This window comes from Oryzias latipes, chromosome 13 (assembly GCF_002234675.1).
Source record: "Oryzias latipes chromosome 13, ASM223467v1".
NCBI classification, from domain to species: Eukaryota; Metazoa; Chordata; class Actinopteri; order Beloniformes; family Adrianichthyidae; genus Oryzias; species Oryzias latipes.
This window is the reverse complement of record NC_019871.2, coordinates 15,208,241-15,226,816: the sequence shown is the minus strand read 5'-3', so window position 1 is coordinate 15,226,816 and position 18,576 is coordinate 15,208,241. Positions and strand designations below refer to the sequence as shown.

General features: G+C 37.4%; 1 protein-coding gene across 6 annotated transcripts in view; it reads left to right on the top strand.

The window, feature by feature from the left end:
- dock10 (dedicator of cytokinesis 10) overlaps nucleotides 1-18,576 on the top strand; it is a 64,919-nt gene that overhangs the window by 6,432 nt on the left and 39,911 nt on the right. For 3 of the 6 annotated variants that reach the window (XM_020708270.2, XM_020708275.2, XM_020708268.2), the window contains exon 1: nucleotides 15,207-15,956. The exons of 1 other annotated variant lie outside the window; for it this stretch is intronic. In XM_020708270.2, coding sequence (XP_020563929.1) covers nucleotides 15,798-15,956 — 159 coding nt within the window. In that variant the 5' untranslated portion in view covers nucleotides 15,207-15,797. Of the gene's footprint in view, nucleotides 1-15,206; nucleotides 15,957-18,576 lie in introns of those variants that run through there. 2 more of the 6 variants (XM_020708269.2, XM_020708274.2) reach the window with 2 other exon arrangements.

The following is an 18,576-nucleotide window of genomic DNA, read 5'->3' as shown; positions in this document are numbered from 1 at the left end:
AAAAGGATGCTGAGATTGGAGCTACCAGGAAGAGGAGCCTTGGGGAAATCCAAACAGGAGGTTTATGGATGTAGTCAAGCAGAACATGAGGGTAGTTGGTGTGAGTGAAGAGGATAGGAAAAGATGGAGGCAGATGATTCCCTGTGGCAACCCTTAAAAGGAGCAGCCACAAGGTGAAAAAGAAGAATAAAATTGGAAATGTGTGCACCTATACAACACAAACTAAGCTCTTTGCAAATACTTAAGTAACCCATTCTCACACATCTTCATACAGTTTTTGTGGCAAAGCTGTCATGCATGGTGCTAGCAAGGCTAGAAACAATGTGGAACCTGCCCGACAACACTTCAATGTAGAAAAAGCTGTCTGATTGTTGACTTTTGGCTGTTGACTTTAATGAGAGTAGGTGAATCTTTCACCAAAAAACTATACATTAAAAGAATATAATCACACAAGCTGTAATTTGCCTATGAAAAGCTTCAAAGGAGAATTGATTTGTGTTTTTAGGGATAGAGTTCCCTTTCTTAATAAAGATTTCTTTTTAAATTTAGATTATTCTATTTTAGTAACCTAATTTGTTCTTTTGCCATGATGAGAAAATGTTTCTTTTACCAATTTTATGTTCATTCATAGAAACACTCCAATCTATGGCCTCTAATCACTTCAATCCTCCACAAATACACTATAACCTATAAACTACAAATCCCCATATAAGATTATAGGCTTTCTTTAGCCACCATTTACTTTCTAAGACCTTTACAATTGAACAACAAACCTCTGTCATTATTTGTCTTTTTTGTTACAAGTTGGAATAGTAATAATTATGGAATTCTTAAAGTTTTAAGATAGCACAATAAACTTCCTTTTTGTTTCTTGACCACAACATTTGCTTATACAGGAAATAATTCATGACCTCAATTTTTTTCTATTTACATTTATAAAAATGTAGGTTTCCTTTATTTTAAGTCTTGTCCACTGCCGAAATGTAAAATCAAAGAATTGTCACAGACATCTGATCTGACAATGTGCAACAGAAAAGCACACAGACTTATTTTAAGCTAAAATGTGTGTTAGCCGGTGTGAGGGGTGCCTTTTTCGGTGGGGAGGCCTCTTTTTGTAGACGTCTCCCACTGATATGTTGCGGCTGATCTTTGTTTTAAAGGGACATGATGTCAGTCTGAGTTTGCTTTATTCTAACACTTCATGGCGACTGCCTGGAGAGCATTGTGCGTAATTGCTGACTTGCCTTTTTTTTCAAGCGCATGTAGCTGTAAGCCTGTGCCTTTGTGTTAGAGTTTGTGTGTGTGTGTGTGTGTTGGACATGCACATGCACCAACAAACATGCTATGATAAAAGTGTATAAAGTAAATGTAGAATAATCTTGTTTTCAGCTACTTAAATCAGTCATACTTCATCAACCACAGTGTTTCTCTTTTTCAATAAGAGTCCAAATTATGTTGATTAACTACTAGCAACTCAAGGAAAGAAACTGGTCAGATTACCAGTAATTACTCGTGTACTGCCAAGGTTTCTGTTTCCTTGGTAACCAAGAAAGGTCAATTAGGGTGGAATTCTAACAGGAAACACTCCTATCTTCCTCTCATTTAGTCTTTCTCTGTTTGTCATTCCTTATCTGATGTATGCCAACTCTACATTCTGCTATACTTATATATATATATATATATATAAATGAGTAATTTCTACAAAAGACAAATATTTAGGTTTGTACGTGGTGTACCTCTGACAAAAAGTAAACCCATGATTTTGCCTTCTTTTGCCCTTTTTATCTTGTTTATGGAAATATTCCTATTTAGGTGGCACACATCTGTATTATTGTAAGTATAATCCTGAATCTATGATTCTAGGATTTGTATTCCTTCCCATTATTGCAGTGGGACAGGAAATTGTGAGACAGAGGTAGAAATATTCTTTCAAACGGAGGAAAATTGCTTGTTTAGGAAGCTAAACTAAAACGCGGGAAGATCCAGAATGACGAATGTAGGATTTTGGGTGGGAACAGGAAGAAAAGAAAGGAGTGGAAAGGTTGTTAATATCTTTATCACCCCTCCTCAAGGATTTTACAGTGAGGTTTTTCTGTGGTCACATTTTCATAAAGACAGATTTAGAGATTTGTCTTCGTTTTTGCAATGATGTTTCAGCCACTTTTTCAAGCAGTCATTTACGTTTTTGTGACGTGCATATGTGTGTTTCCAACTTCCTTTCAAATCTCACAGCACTTATAAGCTGAAACTTGAGGTTTATGTAGGCTGATCTAGTGCTACTTCATACAGCACATCTTGACTTTGTGCATATCAGACATACACGATAATGCAGAAGGTAAGACCCATAAGCAAGATGATTTCAATTATCTGAAAGTTTATGGCATTACAGTAAAATACCCAGGTTACACTTATCTGCACCTCTGCAATTCACAAATATGCACAAATAATCAAAAGAACTTTCCTGAATGCAACAACTGCAAGAAACGAAGTCCACACTGTGCTGTGTGCAGGCTTAAATTTTCCACTTAGCACACATCCGATTTTTAACAACTTGGAATATTCTCTTCAATTAGCTGTGAAAAGTAAATCCTCTCCACCTAAACTGCAAACCTTTGAAAACAATTTCCGTAACAACAATCATCATTAGAAAAAATCTTTATTTTTTATATATCATAAGGCAAAACAAAAATCTTAAATCAAGTTAAATCTTGGGAATATAATTCATCATTAGATACTTCATAATACTTAGAAACCTCAGATGTACCATCAAATAAGCCATAAAAATACAATTCTGGTCCCATTTTGTCAGGTGGTGAAGGACCCCAAATCCAAGAGACTAGGATTGATAGTATTAAAACTTTAATAAATAAACCCAAAGTGGGGCAAAACCATAGACCTATGGTAGAAGCAAAAGGATGATAAGGATAAGATGACAACAAGACAAACAGACTCAGGATAATTAACATAGATTAAGACAATTGAGGATGATTAACTCTTGTGCTATCCTAGGCACTTTAACATTGGGAGTTGGGTCATCTAGACCCACTAGACGGTGCGTTAAACTTTTTTCCTCAATGATTTGTGATCTTCACTGGTGTCCATGGATTACAGGAAATCTTTCCACCTTTATCCACCTTTGTCATGGTAGGGAGAACACGTCAATGTAAGGGTGGGGTCATCTAAGATAGCACAAGGGTTAACATCTTGAACCTGGTGTGACGGAGGGAACACACAAAATATGACAAAAACCGAGAAGTCAAACAAGACAAATAAAGTGGCATAATCCTTACATATATGTGTTGAAAATTCACATTAAAAAAGCTGAACAACATAGTTTTGAGAAAATGGCTGTTGATTGTCGGTATAGATAAAATGTTTGGAGAAAGTTAGACAAGGCACAAGGTTTAAAAGCAATTACCAAATTCTAACCACTTGTTGGATTTTTTTTTTAATTTGTTTTTTTTTTAAGAAAAGAAAAACATTCCAAAAAATTATTTTTGACATTTTGATATTTTTTAATGTTAGGATATGAAAGGATAAAGTAAAAATAACTTTAAACCTAAAAAATACCACCAAAGCAAATAAAATGCATTTAAAATTTGTCACCAATGAACTTTGGCCAAATAGCACAGTCATGGTTGTATAGTATAACACAAGAACCGTACACAGCCTTAGCTGGTTGTGAGGAAGTCTTCCAAAAGGATGGAGATATTAAAGTTGGTGGAAAAAAGAATAAATTAAAAGAATAATCTAGGCCTGTAACTGTCAGTCTCTGCACTGTTTCCTGTTGAATTCCCCTACTGTTTAAGCTCTGATGCACTGCACAGTGATCTCAGTAGTGTGCAGGCTGAGGGTTAGCACTGAAATCTCTCTCCCTTCAACTGTTTCATTGTAGTTCCTCACTGTTGTCAATTGAGTTGAGTCTGTTAAGTAGAAAAACTAAGCAGAGAGAAAAAAGTGGGGTAGTGTTTGTCAGAGGTCACATGAGAAGAGTGACGAAGTGAAAGACGTCCCGGGGGCTCTAGGCTTTGTGCTAATATACAATCACAATCAGTTCTTTAGCTTAGGCTTTACAGCCACTTAATGCCCCTATTTAGACGTTGCTGACCAAGCTTCACATTACCGAAGCAGAATTTTTTTTTTTACCATTCATGATTTTTTTCCTCAAGTCCTTTACATCCGGAGCTACCTTAATGGATCTCACGGTCCATTTTCAGACTTTTCACTGTCCCAGTCAATGGGATGATGTGGTTGGTGGTGGGGGTCCACTTCACATATTTGAACTAAGAATAGTTCAGTGGCTCTGCGAGTGAATTGCAGTCTTGTCCCTCTCCTTCATACTGCATTCCAGAGTAGGAGGCCTGAATGTGTTACTGCCATGACTGACTGACCCTCAAAAGCACTCTCATACACACTGTGGAACAAGATGCTGACTTTTTCTCATTTACTGTACTCACAGTTGTCTAATCCAAAGCAATTTATTTATATGGGGCCCAAATAAAATATGTCAGACGTTACATTCTTTAAGCCATCTTTAGTTTGAATCACAGGATCAAATCAAAAAGTATTTTACCTCCTGCGTAGAGACCACCTACTGAACTTGTGATAGTCTCACATTATTACTTGTTTGTTCTACTTAGACATGGTACACAAAAGCGAACCATAAATCATAATTTTTCTCCATGAGTCAAAAATGACAAAAACAAAAGTGTTAGTGGTTAAAGAGCTGTAAGCCATTTTTTTTTTTTTTTTTGCAAGAGACCTGTTTTTTTCTTTACCCTCAGGGTTATCTATTAGTACATCAGTTGATCTATAGACATAATCAACAGGATGGTAGATTTCTGGCTATCCCTAGCTTCGCTTAAGGCTTGTGCCAGATTTTGTGAATGGTAATTACATGGTATACATGCCACCTTCACCAAGCACACTTTTCATTTCAACCCTTAATTTACCATAACTCTAAAACCCATTATGGAAATTATTCATTTTGGTGTAGGTTGTTCGGAAAAATTTTGGGCCCTTTGTAAGATGTAAATGACCTCTGTCGCCACAGGACGTCTGTGGTGCTAAGTTAGAGCGGTCAACCTCTGAATCGATTCGATTTGTGCCTTGTCCACCCATGTGGTGAAGTGTCCTATAGGCACAAAACTAGAGGTGTGGTGATTAATTGGCTTAATTGATTAATCAATTTATATTCCTCCAATCCAACCGGATGAATCTGTCTATAAGATAAATTGTTAATCAAATCCACCTATTGTTGGCATCCTTCTGTCTCAGGAGACAATAGAATCTGCACCATGCTCTAGTCCGTTGTAGAGTTACAGCAAACACTGTAGCTCCCGGCCTCGCTGGTGTTATCCAAAGGAACGCAGAGTGATATGCTTGGCACCAACTTAGCTGCAGGAGTTGCCGGAGAGATGTCAAGAATTGGGATCAAACCTCCTTAGGGGCTCCACTGCAGATTTTTCCACAGGGTTTACTCCTGAAAACTTTCCTATGACTGGGTATGCCGCAGGCAAGCAGAGATTTGAAATCGGGATTTCTTACCCTGGATGGGCTACCATCCCAGGTTGACGAGCCCCCTCTACTCGAATCTGGTTTTAGGGCACCAGAGATCCGCCCTTGCCCCTTCTCCTGTTAGTGAGAGCAGTTCTTCCAGGCCTGGAGCTAAGATGCACGAGCAGTCCAGAGTTAAATACACCTATACCATTACAAAATCGTTTCAAAATGAAATAAACCAATTACATATATGATATTGGAAAAGACTATTTGGATTAAGGCACAGAGATTTATTTGACTAAAACGTAAAAACAACAAAGTGCCTTATTAGTGGACAACACGTGATGTCAGCAAAAAATGATGGTGTGGAAACACTTTAAATTTTTCATAGACAATAATAATGTTTCATTTGCATTATTTTAATGCTGTCAAGACACTGATCCTTACATTCCTCCTAGTGGTTGAGGTTGTAGCCAGTGTTAGGCAGCGGAGCCACCATTAGTGTATACGTGTGTGAATGAGTAAAAGGGACTTTGACTGTAAAGCGCTTTGGCCCTTAAAGCAAGAGGGAAAAGCACTATGTAAGTATACACCATTTATTTGCCACAGATTCTCAGCTGATGTTGAGCATTCTTGTCTAATATTAGTGAAACTTGCTACAGTAATTTCACAGGGTTTATATTAATACGCCTTCTGTGTACAGTTTGCTGCCCAGCATCAGATAGTGGTTGTCTCGATTTTTAAAACCCAGTCTATGATTTTGAATTATAATATTTTGATATCAGAACGGACGTTGGCTGACGATGCTAAAACAGAATTTTGTAAAAAGTCTTTGCTACACACTTAATCACCTTAGAAAGAACAAGAACGTGCTTTATGCACAAAAGCACACTATTTTAAGGAATCAGCTCCCATTACATATGCTGATGAAAAAAAATACTACTTTTTAGTTTAGCTTGGTTATAAAACCTGATCCAAATCAAATCTGCTGGAAGAAAAAAGAAGTGGAGATAGAAAAAGAGAAATTATACTTAATTGATGAAACACTGAATCACATTTTACATGTAGGTCTGGGTTACTAATGTGAATAAATCGTGTCTAAAAACTATGTCCTGATTCTTTTGTCTGAGTGAAGTCTATTTTATTGTTATTTTTATAGCAGTTTAAAAACTGGAAATCTGCATAAGCTGTGGTTTGGTAAGGCTCCCAAACCAGTGATGGATTTTTCAAGCACATTGACTTTTGAGTTCATCTCCTGCAGTAATTCACCGTGAGCCCTTTACGTTAATCTTGAAACCTTTTATGAGGGTTTATTAAAGTACAGCATGCCAAAATGTTCAACAAAAGTGGGATATTTTTGATTGGAACAAAATTTTGTACATATGTATATACATGTTGAAGCCGTGCTAACCAGGCAGAGCTCTTGCAAAGTTGGATATAAACAAACATGGTTAGCCTAATTAACTTGGCATTTTTGGAAGGCTAGTGTAATTTTTAATAGGAACTAAACCAGAAATAGTCCAATGCAGGTTATACAGAAACCAATCTTTTACACTGCACATTGTTATAAATTGCAGTTGCCATTAATCCTTTTTTTCCTTTTGACATTTACTTTTGATGTAAATGGGAACAAATTTTTGAGGAATAACTATCCGTGGCTTTAGAATTTATGCTTTATGTATTTTACTTTTTTTGTTGAGCTCTTAGAGATGACAAGAAAAACTATTCTGCATTTACTATTATATTTTCCTCTCTATAAGGCACGCCTAAAAGCCTTAATTCTTTTCAAAAAATGACAGTGCGTCTTTTAAATTGGAGCACCTTATATATGGATTAATTCTGAATACTAATATGGACCTGATTTTAAGAGGTACGCAGCGCTGCATGGTGGCGCAATGGTTAGTGCTCTTGCCTCACAGCAAGAAGGCCCCTGGTTCAAGTGCCAGCTGGGGGACCTGAAAACAGAACAACAATGCGGGACCTTTCTGTGTGGAGTTTACATGTTCTCCCCGTGCATGCATGGGTTTTCTCTGGTGACTCCGGCTTCCTCCCACAGTCCAAAAGGTTAATTGGTCACTCCAAGTTGTCCATAGGTGCGAATGTGAGTACATGAGTGTGTGATATATGTGACCTTGCGACAGACTGGCAACCTGTCCAGGGTGTCCCCTGCCTTCGCCCATTAGTGGCCGGGATAGGCTCAGGCAGCCCTATGACCCCGAAAGGGACAAACAGAAGAATGATGAATGAACAGCGCTCTTTAAAAATGTTTGTTTGGGTGTTACTGCGCAGGTGATGTGTAGCAGACCCAGACCGTGTTTTTTTTCTACATTATACTAGCAGGGTTAGGAGTTAGTGTAGTCACTCACAGTAGTATTAGTTTTAGTGATATCAGTCTGTTTTTTACGTGTTGAAAAAAAGGTTGGGAGTTGCGGGTATTGTGAATACGCCAAAGCGGCTGACAGCTCTAACGTGGTCAACATGTAGCATGTTACAAACAAGTTCTTGAGTTACTGTGAACACAGTTAAAAAGGTCTGACTGACTGACACACTTATCTCTGACTCTTTTGTCTCGCCTAATGCGACACAAGTTTGAAAATGGACCAATTAATTGACGGTGCGCCCTATAATGCGGAAAAGATGGTAAATAAAATATCCCAACAAAAAAGTGTAGCTACCCTTGCTTTCGATACAATGACATGTAGTGACATTCCATTGAAAGTAAATAAATTTAACTGTTTTAGGTGTCAGAATACTGCTTCAGCCTTTCCACAAATCTGCATGTTTTGCACTGATGCAGAATGGCATGCCTTTGCTTTTTTACGTCTGTGACATCTCTGTGCCCTCATTTGATGTAACAAACAGGCTGCCATGTGAACAGGCAAGGTGGGACACCGAAATACATTGCTCTTCATGCCTAAACAGTTGTCACTTTGCTGATTTTGGATTCAAATTAATAATAGCATGTTTGCCTAAACTGCAGAATTTTGTATTGTGGTTGCTTAAAATATCAACTAAACTAGTTTTCTTGCAGTATTTTATCTTTATCACCATTTTATATGTTAGTCATAATGCTAATAATTTGTATAAGCCCCCCCAAAAAAGTCTGCAAAGAAGTCAATAAAACATTATGGGGTTTGGAGGAGACTGATGGTTTGGATGGGATACAAGTGGGAAATTAGTAAAAAAAAAAAAGGTTGTTACAGTATTCATAAAAAGACATGACAAGTCATCAGATTTGTTGCATCCTTCAACTAAGTTGGAATATCAGGGAGAGGGAGATGGAGCAGTGCTGAGTGGGCGTCTGGTAGATTGTGAGCACTGGTGTGGAGGTCACACAGAGGTTGTGTGCAGGCTTTGTGTATGTCTTGTGTGGGTGTCAACTGAATGTTAAAAGGCGAAAAATGTGTCTAGGAAAGAGAATAAAGCTGACATGTTACTGCCGTATTTTATTACCTACCATATTTTTCTGAGTATAAATAGAGGCTTTTTGCACAGTTTGGCTTGTGGGTGCAACTGGTTCGCACTCTAAAATGTATTATTTTTAAATAGATAGCGACAACCGTTAGAAGACACTGTAGGTATCAGTATTTGCTAATGAAGCAACGCAGAAGAAGGGCCGGACATGGCAAAGTTGTTCCAAAGGGACACAGATGACGAAGAATTCAACAGATGTAGTGATTTGAAGTGGTATAAAGAGCTTATTTGACTTGTTAGCATGTTCTTTGCTTTTTTGTTATCAAAATAATTTTTGACTGCAGTCTGAATATAGACCATTCGCAAGGGTTAGGATTCGGTCTAGAACAAATTAAGCAGTCCGAAAAATGTATTGGCCAAGTACACATACATACATATACATACACACACACACACACACACACACACACACACACACACACATATATATATATATATATATGTATATATATATATATACATACATACATACATACACACACACATACAGATCTGTTTTATTTTACGTTTAGTCCGGAAAGCATAAAATATTTCAAGCTAATTAAAGTCGTAGGAAAAAATATATAAAGAGTCAGCTATTTGTGGAAATTATGGTTTATTTTTGCAGAAATAAGCTCCAACGTAGTCCAACTAGCTGTGTAAAAGGCACGGATATGTTTACCAAAACACAGTAGATGAAAATTAGTGCTGAGAGAGAAATAGCGGATATTGAACTGCTTTCATTTATGTAGGTTTAGCAATGATTCCGGTAAGATCAAGTTCTTAAACACATTCATAGTGAAACTTTTTCTCTCCTCAGTGACTAGCATTTTTTGTTTCGGTAATATTCTTTTTGTTGCATATGAAATGAAACTATGTATACATTTTCTCTTTCCCTGTAACCTAAAGTTTTCATTCTTTTGATGCAATTTGTCTGTTTTACGTAAGTCTCCGTTAATGTATGATGACATTGAAAAAAATCCAACTTTGTCTTTAAATACAAAGATTCTACTATTGCATACGTTTTTTTTTCTTTTTCTTTTTTGTGTGCAGATTTCAGCAATTGGCCTCTTAAATCGTTGTGGGGGAAAAAATAGATTGGAGATGCTTTGACTGAAGCCTTGAGGGTTTGACAGTATAGAGTAAAACTCTACTTTAAAATACTGTTTCCGTGTAAATCCAAGGTATTAGACCAAACACATACATAGGTAAATATGAAATTGTGTTTTATAGGTCTTTGTTTTTTATTATGTTAATGTTTTCTTCATTAATACAGTAAATATATTTAGATTATCAAAATTTATGCTGATCAATGCAACTCAACACTGACGGGAATTCTTTTTTCAACAGTATTCAAGTTGTTGCTCTACTAATGTTGTTAACATCCAGCTTTTTTCTGTGAAATTCTTAAGATTTAAGGATACACTATATCTGGCATATGCATATGCAACATCTGAGCTGTAATTTGACTCTTCATTTTTCTGAAAATAATGTTAAACTTTTGATTTTTAAAGGTTTTTGTTATTAATTATGGACTGAGTGAGCGGTGGAGTTTTAAAAGGTTGAATACATTTTTTTTAATAATATACTCATTTTCTAGCAGTGCTTCCCCTATTCCAGATTCTCCATCTCATATCTGCTGTCTTGCTCCTTCCAACAAAAGATTTTTCCTGCCTCAGGACTCTAACTCTAGTTAAAGACATTCTAATAGCTTCCTTTTCCTAAACAAACCAGATGGTGGACCAAATAGGATTTCTGGTACACAGCGCCTCCTAGAGGTCGTCCACTAAATATCTTGAACAACAGGGACATAGACGTGAGGAGCCTGGCATACAAACACAGAACTTCCTGAGTGTCCACTCTGCTGCTGTGTTAAGTCCTCAGCACTAGATGGCATTGGCAGTGTGTCGTAGTCTTGCCTTCCTGCTTATTACTGCCTCCAGGAACGAGCTAAACACAGAGTCAGACAACAAAGGTAAACTCCATGTCTTACTTGTTTCCACAAAGCAATCCACAGAAAAACCCCAGTATTACAGTTAGTGTGACTTTGATAGGAACTTTTCTTTACACATACAAATGACTTTAATGCTGTTCTGTAAGAGAAACATATCAGCTCCAAGGAATTTACCTCCTCCTGACATGCCAGCAGAGTTTAGGAACTAATTTGAAATGATCAGTTGACACATCAACATTTTATGGTAAAAATAAAGTGCAGTCACAGAAATACATGAAAAAAGTACAACATTACTCAACATAGATGGGGGGACCCATACATGTATCAATAATAGTAAAAAAGAAAAGCACAATAGAAAGAAAGAATTTAAAACATTATTGGTTTACACCTCATCTGTCTTCCTGTTTGTGTGAAATGGTAAGCTGTGGTGGAGCATCCGTGTGCTGAGGTTTTACAGAGAAAAGCAAATCACGACTTTTGAGATTGCAACTGTGCTTGTAGGAAGTTTTCAAACGTTTGTGGAATTAGCCAATCAGCTAAAAGTAACCGCTTAATGCTGCATCCTACTTTGCTAATCTGTCATGTTATGTTTTCTGTCTGCAACAAATTACCCTTAGAAAACATAGGTATAAGTAAGAGAAAAAACATTGTTTTATTGGCTAAGATTCAATTTCTTTTAAAAGCAGTCCTGCTAAAATTGCTCCCTCTTTGCAACATGTCAGAGAATGTCTGTGTGTATGTGTGCATGCACACATGTGTTTTGCAGGAGTACAGGCATTAAAGAGCCTGAACAAGTTTGACCCTATGTCCCTTGCTGTTGCTTTGTGGATGCCAGGGGCCAAACTGTGGTTTGTTGAGTTCCCAGCAGTTTGCAGTGACAGAATCCTTCCTGTTATGGTTACCCTGGGAACAGGAGATTGTTTTCCTAAGTAAGCCCAGTGGAGCTCCATACCTCATCAAATACTGCTTCCAAGATTCAGCCTGCAGCTCTACAGGGCTCCCAACTAAAGCAGAGCTAGATGCTTAAAAGGCAGCATACAGGGGTTTTATTGGACTGTGGTACTTTACTTGACTGATGCATTTCTAAGTCAGGAAAAACAGCTTATCACCATTGACCTAAATAATTAGCAAACATTAAGCAACATTCACAGTTAAACTGGGGCAAATATAGAACTTAGACTCAGTTGCTGTCAAAGGATTTGGTTTTTGAAAAGGGGGGAAAAAAGCTTGGAGTGACTGAGGCGCCACAGCTGGAATACATTAACTCCATAAATGATGGGAGCACTCTGCCACGCACTCCCCAGTGATGTCATTTCTTATGGAGGCTCAGATTTGCACAGTTTAACCTAGTCAAAAGCTAGAAAGCAGGAGCATATTTTCTTAGGCACTGTTCATGTTTAAGTTAAAGCAAAACTACACACATCCACCCATGGATGCATTGACTGCTTCTTATCAGGGGTCAAGTTGACTAGGGCTAAAAAAAAAAGGAAAATCTGAGAACAAGATTCCCAGACTTCCCTCCCCTTGGCCACCCTTCTTAGTTTTTCATGAACAGTGCCAAATTGATACTCTCAAAGTCTGGACAGCTCACCGACTGACAGATGAATGACAGATGTGTGGACTATTTGTAAAGTTCCACCGGGATTTCCCTACAAGAACAATGATCTCAAAGGGGGAGAAACTGTAAAAAAGAAAATGTACACCTGCCCATACACAATGTTACGTGTTCCACAGAGGAAATATTTGTAAATGTGTGAATGCACATAAGCTCGCCTGTAATGTTCAAAATAGCAGGTACTATTTTGTTAACTTTTTGTTTTTGGGTGTTAAGGTTTAAGCACATATTTTACATAAAAATGATAAAAATCAACATTTTTTTTTACAAACAAATAAAAAATGTATTGTCCTGAATGAATGGTTGACTTTGATGTTCTATCCTTGTAAAATAACTATTACCATAAACGGACATCTTGTTGGTCATCCTTATGAGCTATTGCAACTCAGTGCCTTACTATATCATCTGCCTGTCTCCACCACAACCTGGTTTTTGGAGATGGTGCAAAAGCAGTGAAGGAAAGTACAAGATCAAGACAACTACTAAAACGCAAGGCTTTACTTCTAACCACAGGGCATGTTTGTGTGGGCTTATTTGCATGACAGGGCCATTGTGGAAGCTTGGAATACTAACAAAGCCCATCTCTGTGTCTTGTGTGTGTAATAGCTGCTGCTATAAGGCATGTTGCATTGAGAAGCCAGCAGTGAGAGGCAGTTTATCTGGAAGCAAGGGGTGGGGGGCGCTGGTGGGTGCAGTTAGTATTTCCCTTTTCTCTCTCACTTTTTTTCTGGACAGTGGACATATGCTCTGTCATTCCCACTGAGTGGCACATGCTAATATTTCTAATGTGTAGGAGGGAGATTCCATCTCTTCATTAGAATGCTTTTGTTTCTGCTTTTCTTTTTTTTCTTTCTGTGTGTGTGTTACAATGTTTATACTCAGCCATGTAAAGTACCTTAATAATGAACACAAGCGTGGGTGGTGGGTGGGATTTTATGCTGCAGTGACACAGACACTAATGACCTTAGTCGTGACCTAACATCACCATAGTTACTTCTTGATTTCTATAGGGACCAATGGGAGTGAAAAACTCAGAGAATGTACATTTTTTGCCTACATAAATGGCATTTGGTTAGAGCCAATTTGGTGTGTGCAATTTATAATTAAGTAGACCAACTTCTTATCTGGTATAATCTTTTTGTGAAAAAATGTGATTGCCATGCTATAAATGTTATTACAAAATTGAGCATTTTCATTCAAATTATTAATTTTATTGAACATTTTTCATATCTTTTTAAATTATCATTGCCCAAACCATCTCAGTGTGGCTTCCCTTCATTTATCTCCAAGACATCTAATAAGAACTGTCGCTCTGATGTATTAATTCCTGTTCCTATCCATCCTCATCATTCCCAGACAGAACCTCCAGCTCTGCCTCCTGTCTCTTTTTAAGAGGAGCAGAGCTGGTTAGGTTGATATTTCAGACAAATCGAACATTTTTTGGTGCAAGCATTAAATTCAGCATAGATGTACATTAGAATCCCCTCTTTCCAAAAACCGTGTTAGCCATGAGAAAAAAAAATCAAAAATGGCGGCCATTTGTAGAGATGGCAACCATACACTCAATTGTTACAAAAATTCAGTGAACTTTTGTCCTAGTCTCAAAATTATGGGCTGTACATGGACAAAATTCACTCTTTAAACTTGAGGAGTACCTAGAGAATAGAGAATACTATTAATTATATATATATATATATATATATATATATATATATATATATATATATATATATATATATATATATATATATATATATATATATATATATATAATATATATATATATATGTATGTATATATATATATATGTTTGAATATTTAATTTTCTCTTGGCGAATGCGCTTTTCTGAATGAGGGGATCCTACAACCATGCCAAATTCTCACCTCTTCTCCTCTTTCCAACTTTCTGTTTCTTTGGATTGTTGACCTTAAGTACTAAGAGTCTTCCACCTTCTTCATCTCTGGCCTGTGAAACTTCACTATTTCCCTTTTTATAAAACATATGCACAAGTCTATAATATTTAAAGCTGAACGTTAAAGTTGTCATGTCCTGAAACAGGTGAACAATGTAATTCCTGAATTGTTCACACAGTTAGAAGTACAAAGATATTGTAAAGTTTCAAAAAACATATAGAAGTTAAAAAAAGACCCTAATAATCTGAACAGGGAACAATAAAACGAAAACGTTTATACTGATCAGAAAGTTTTAAGTTGCCAGCACTTTTGCAAATACATTGTTGGCTGCTTTCTGCTAGCTTTGACAACAATGATGATGTTAAATTGAGGTAAAACATGTGAGAGCAATTATATTCTAAGATTGTTTTTTCCCCTTTTTATTTAAATTCAGCTATGCTTAGAGAAAAGCAGGAACACAATGAATAAAGCAAGACCAGATGTTTTGGTTAAACAAGAAAAAACACGAGTGGTAGAACTGACCTAGAGATATTTAGTTCAATGGGATGCCTTTTTGCATGCGAGGTTAGTGCACTTATGACTGTCTGCATACAAAAAAAAAGGTTAAGGGAGGTTTTAATCTGTCTTTTGGCTCAAAAATACAGCTTGAATGCTTCGTCTGTAAAGCCACTCACTCCCACTTTCCACCCACTTTCCATTTAACAGCCTCTCACTTTCCTTAGAGCCCAAAACTTTATCTGACTTCTTTCTGTAACAGAGTTACAACAAATGGAAGAACATGCATTTAGATACTCCATGATTTGTGAGCTCCTTTCTTTGAAACCTCTGCTGGTGTAAACAATCCCTCATGATGGGCAGAACTGCAGGATGTCCTAGTAAGATCTCCACTGTCGGAGCCACAACAGCACAAGCACAGCCAGCAGAACTCTACCCTAAAAAAGCTCTGGTTCTGGTCAGCTGACATGCATTGCAAAGTGTGATTTGTTGGAGGAACCAGGCTGGGCTGAACCACACACAACTGCAATCAGTGTCTGTGTGTTGGGGGGAGAGAGAGAGAGACATGCCAGTGTGTCAGCTCAGCAACAGTAACATTAGGAGCAGGAGCCTTGAACAGAGCAGCTTAGGGATATTTGCTAAAGTGTGCAAAGCTGGACTGGAAGAAGTAAAGTATAAGGGTGAGACGGGGTTGGCTGGAGACATAGGTATTGATTGGATTAGGTTTGAACTGACTGCCTCACCTGTGGCTGAGCTGGGAGCGCACCTGGATTCTAATCTACAAGGAGCCCAACAAGGACCCTTGGAAGTGAAGCCTGCACTGCTGGATGAGATCCGGCTGGATTGGAGCATTAAAGCAGGGGGAAAATGGGTTGCTCTGCCAGTGTGGTCCTGCTTCTACGGTCAGTGGGAGGATCCGACTTCGGTCACATGTGTTCACGGCAGGACCAGATGTCAGTGGAAGCTGCAACACCTACATTAGAGGGTTACACCACCAACAACTCACCACTTGCCATCATTATAATGGTAACCAGCGCAACTGCACCCCCAATGCCACATTACAGAGTAAATGCATGTGTGGGCAGTTAATGTTGGATGCAGTTATCTCCTTGGTGGCAACATATTTTTTTATGTGCTTTATTGGTAGTTCCTGTTCTGTTTTAACCAGAATAGAAAAGAGTTAAGTAGTAAAAATCACATTTACTTTTTACCATTCAAGAATTACCTCCAGTATTGTGGTTTTCTGCACCAGCTCTGCTATCCTTGTTCAACTTTATCTTTTATTACTGGGGTTGACGTATTATCAATCATTCTGCCTGGGTCTTTTGCCCTTACAGCTGATATGCAGATGGACGGAAATGGAGGGAGGAGAGTAGAGGGGGGATGTGGGGTCAGACATGAGGAATTTCATGTCTGTGGGAAAAACCTGCTTTTTGTGCATACGGAGTGCAGAGAAGATGATAAAAATAGTTATTTAAACAGAACCATCATGGTGAATGATGGTGAATAATTTTGAATGAATGCATGCTTGAAAAACAAAAAAAAAAAAAACTTAAAAAAGTAATCTTCCTTAAAGTCCTGTGTCATTTTCTAGAACAGAAACCAGAGGGGCAGCAGTTCATAACACTCCTTCCCGCTTAACTTACAGCCCCCTCACAACATTTCCGGTGCAACAAAAATGGCGAGCAATATTGGAGCCATCTAGCCGTAGCCATATGCCAACTCAGATGAGAAAAAAGAAGACCTACATGGAACTATTTGCCTGCACGTAGAATGGAGTGGAGCAGGGAGCTTGTGGCTTGCTGTTGCAGCTTCTATTTGTCACAACTGCAATTTTAGCATTTTTGCTTAATTTATAAAGCTACAAGCTTCTTCCAACAGCAGTTTTTCATCTGCTCCTGATTGCAACAATTGAAATAAATTAACACTCAGAAATGCAATTTTAGCTTAACTTTCTTTCTTTTCCTGCATCATGAGAAAAATGCCACAAGAACATGTTTAAAACAACATAAACACGATTTTCATCAGAGTGGGTCTTTAAAGTTGTGATTTTTTTATATCATCTTGTCCTTGTAGTAGGGCTGCTTGTAGAGTAAATACGTAAAATTCATATACAACATGCATCTTTCAAAATAACATTTTCTTTGTACAATTTTATGTTACTTCCCTAAAACTTGGCTTTTATGACTTTCCCAGCAAAAGTCATGTAAACTAATTAAATGTCTAATGTCTAATTCAATTATTAAACATAAAAAAACATCAGCAGTGTTTGAAACTACTGCCCCAATGCTGCATTTTTCTTCCCCCCTTAGAATGAATTATGTCTTCCACAGAGTATGAAATAGATCAATGCAGAGAATTTTGCAAAAGCATAAATCTAAAGAGGCCAATTCCACTGTGAGTGAAAAAAACATAAATCAGATATTAGGCAAAGCAGAGCTTTCAAATCTTAAATGAATTACAAAATGCAATACATTAATGCAAATAAACTAAAAAGTAAAAAAAGAAACTGCAGTGTACTGATCTTTTGCAGATTGGTTAATTTAATTAATATAAAAACATTTGCATTGCACATTTGCAGGAATCCTGTGCGTCTCTTTTGATCAAAGCTTTGTGTACCATAAGTCAGCATTTTCTCCTCAAAACATTAACTAATTAGCTGTTTTACAAGTATATTTTAGATGGTGGAATGGGGTTGACTTTTCAAGGATGGTGGATGTTTTAAAGTTTGTGTACCTTTCAAAATACTACAAACTTGTGAGGCTTTGCAACAAAAAAGTGTCAGCATGAAATACTTTGAAAACAGTCTTTGACGCGAAACATCTGTTTTATATGCCCACCAGATATGGGTCAGTGAGATGTTCAAGCCTAACATCAGTCTTCATGAACATGTAGCGTAGTCTGTTGCAACCTGAGACAGACACAACACATTTGCTAACAATAGAATGACAAACTTATCTGCACCCAAAGATAAAATCCTCCACACTTTCTTTGCACAGGAGGTTTCTTGTAACTGTTCAAATCTGGATTCTCTTGCTTGTGATGCAGCGGTGTTAATCCACACACTACCATTGTCCAATGTTGTAGCGTGATGCAGCCAATTAACTGAGCTGCCACTCGGCCAGAGACTAACAGACCAGTGAATAAAATGAGACTGCGGCATGGAAAGTGTCATCTGGTCATGACATACTGTCAAAACAATATGTTTGCATAAATAAAGGCTAGTACATTTTTCAGCCAACATAAATGTCATGCTAGCATGATATTTTTTATTTGCACTGATCACATATTCAATGTTTTGTTTTATACAGTTGATTTAATCAACCCTTAGTTAAAAAATACAATATCACTTCATCAAAATAATTTATCTTTTTTTAGTGATTTTCTTTGTATTTTTAATGCAAATAAACGGTCTTCGGGTAACTATTAATGTAAGTATTTCTTATTTTACTAATGAAAGTTCCAAATCTGTTCAATTTCAATTTAAATATCCCTCTATCTTCCTGGACATCAGCCATAAATAGTGGAGATGAAATAGGTGCATGTATAAAATAGCAGTTTGCTTGGAAAGGTTCTCATCAACCCCACTGACCAATCGTCTGCCCATGAGCCCCTCCAGGAATTCTGGGAAGTGTAGTGCACCTAA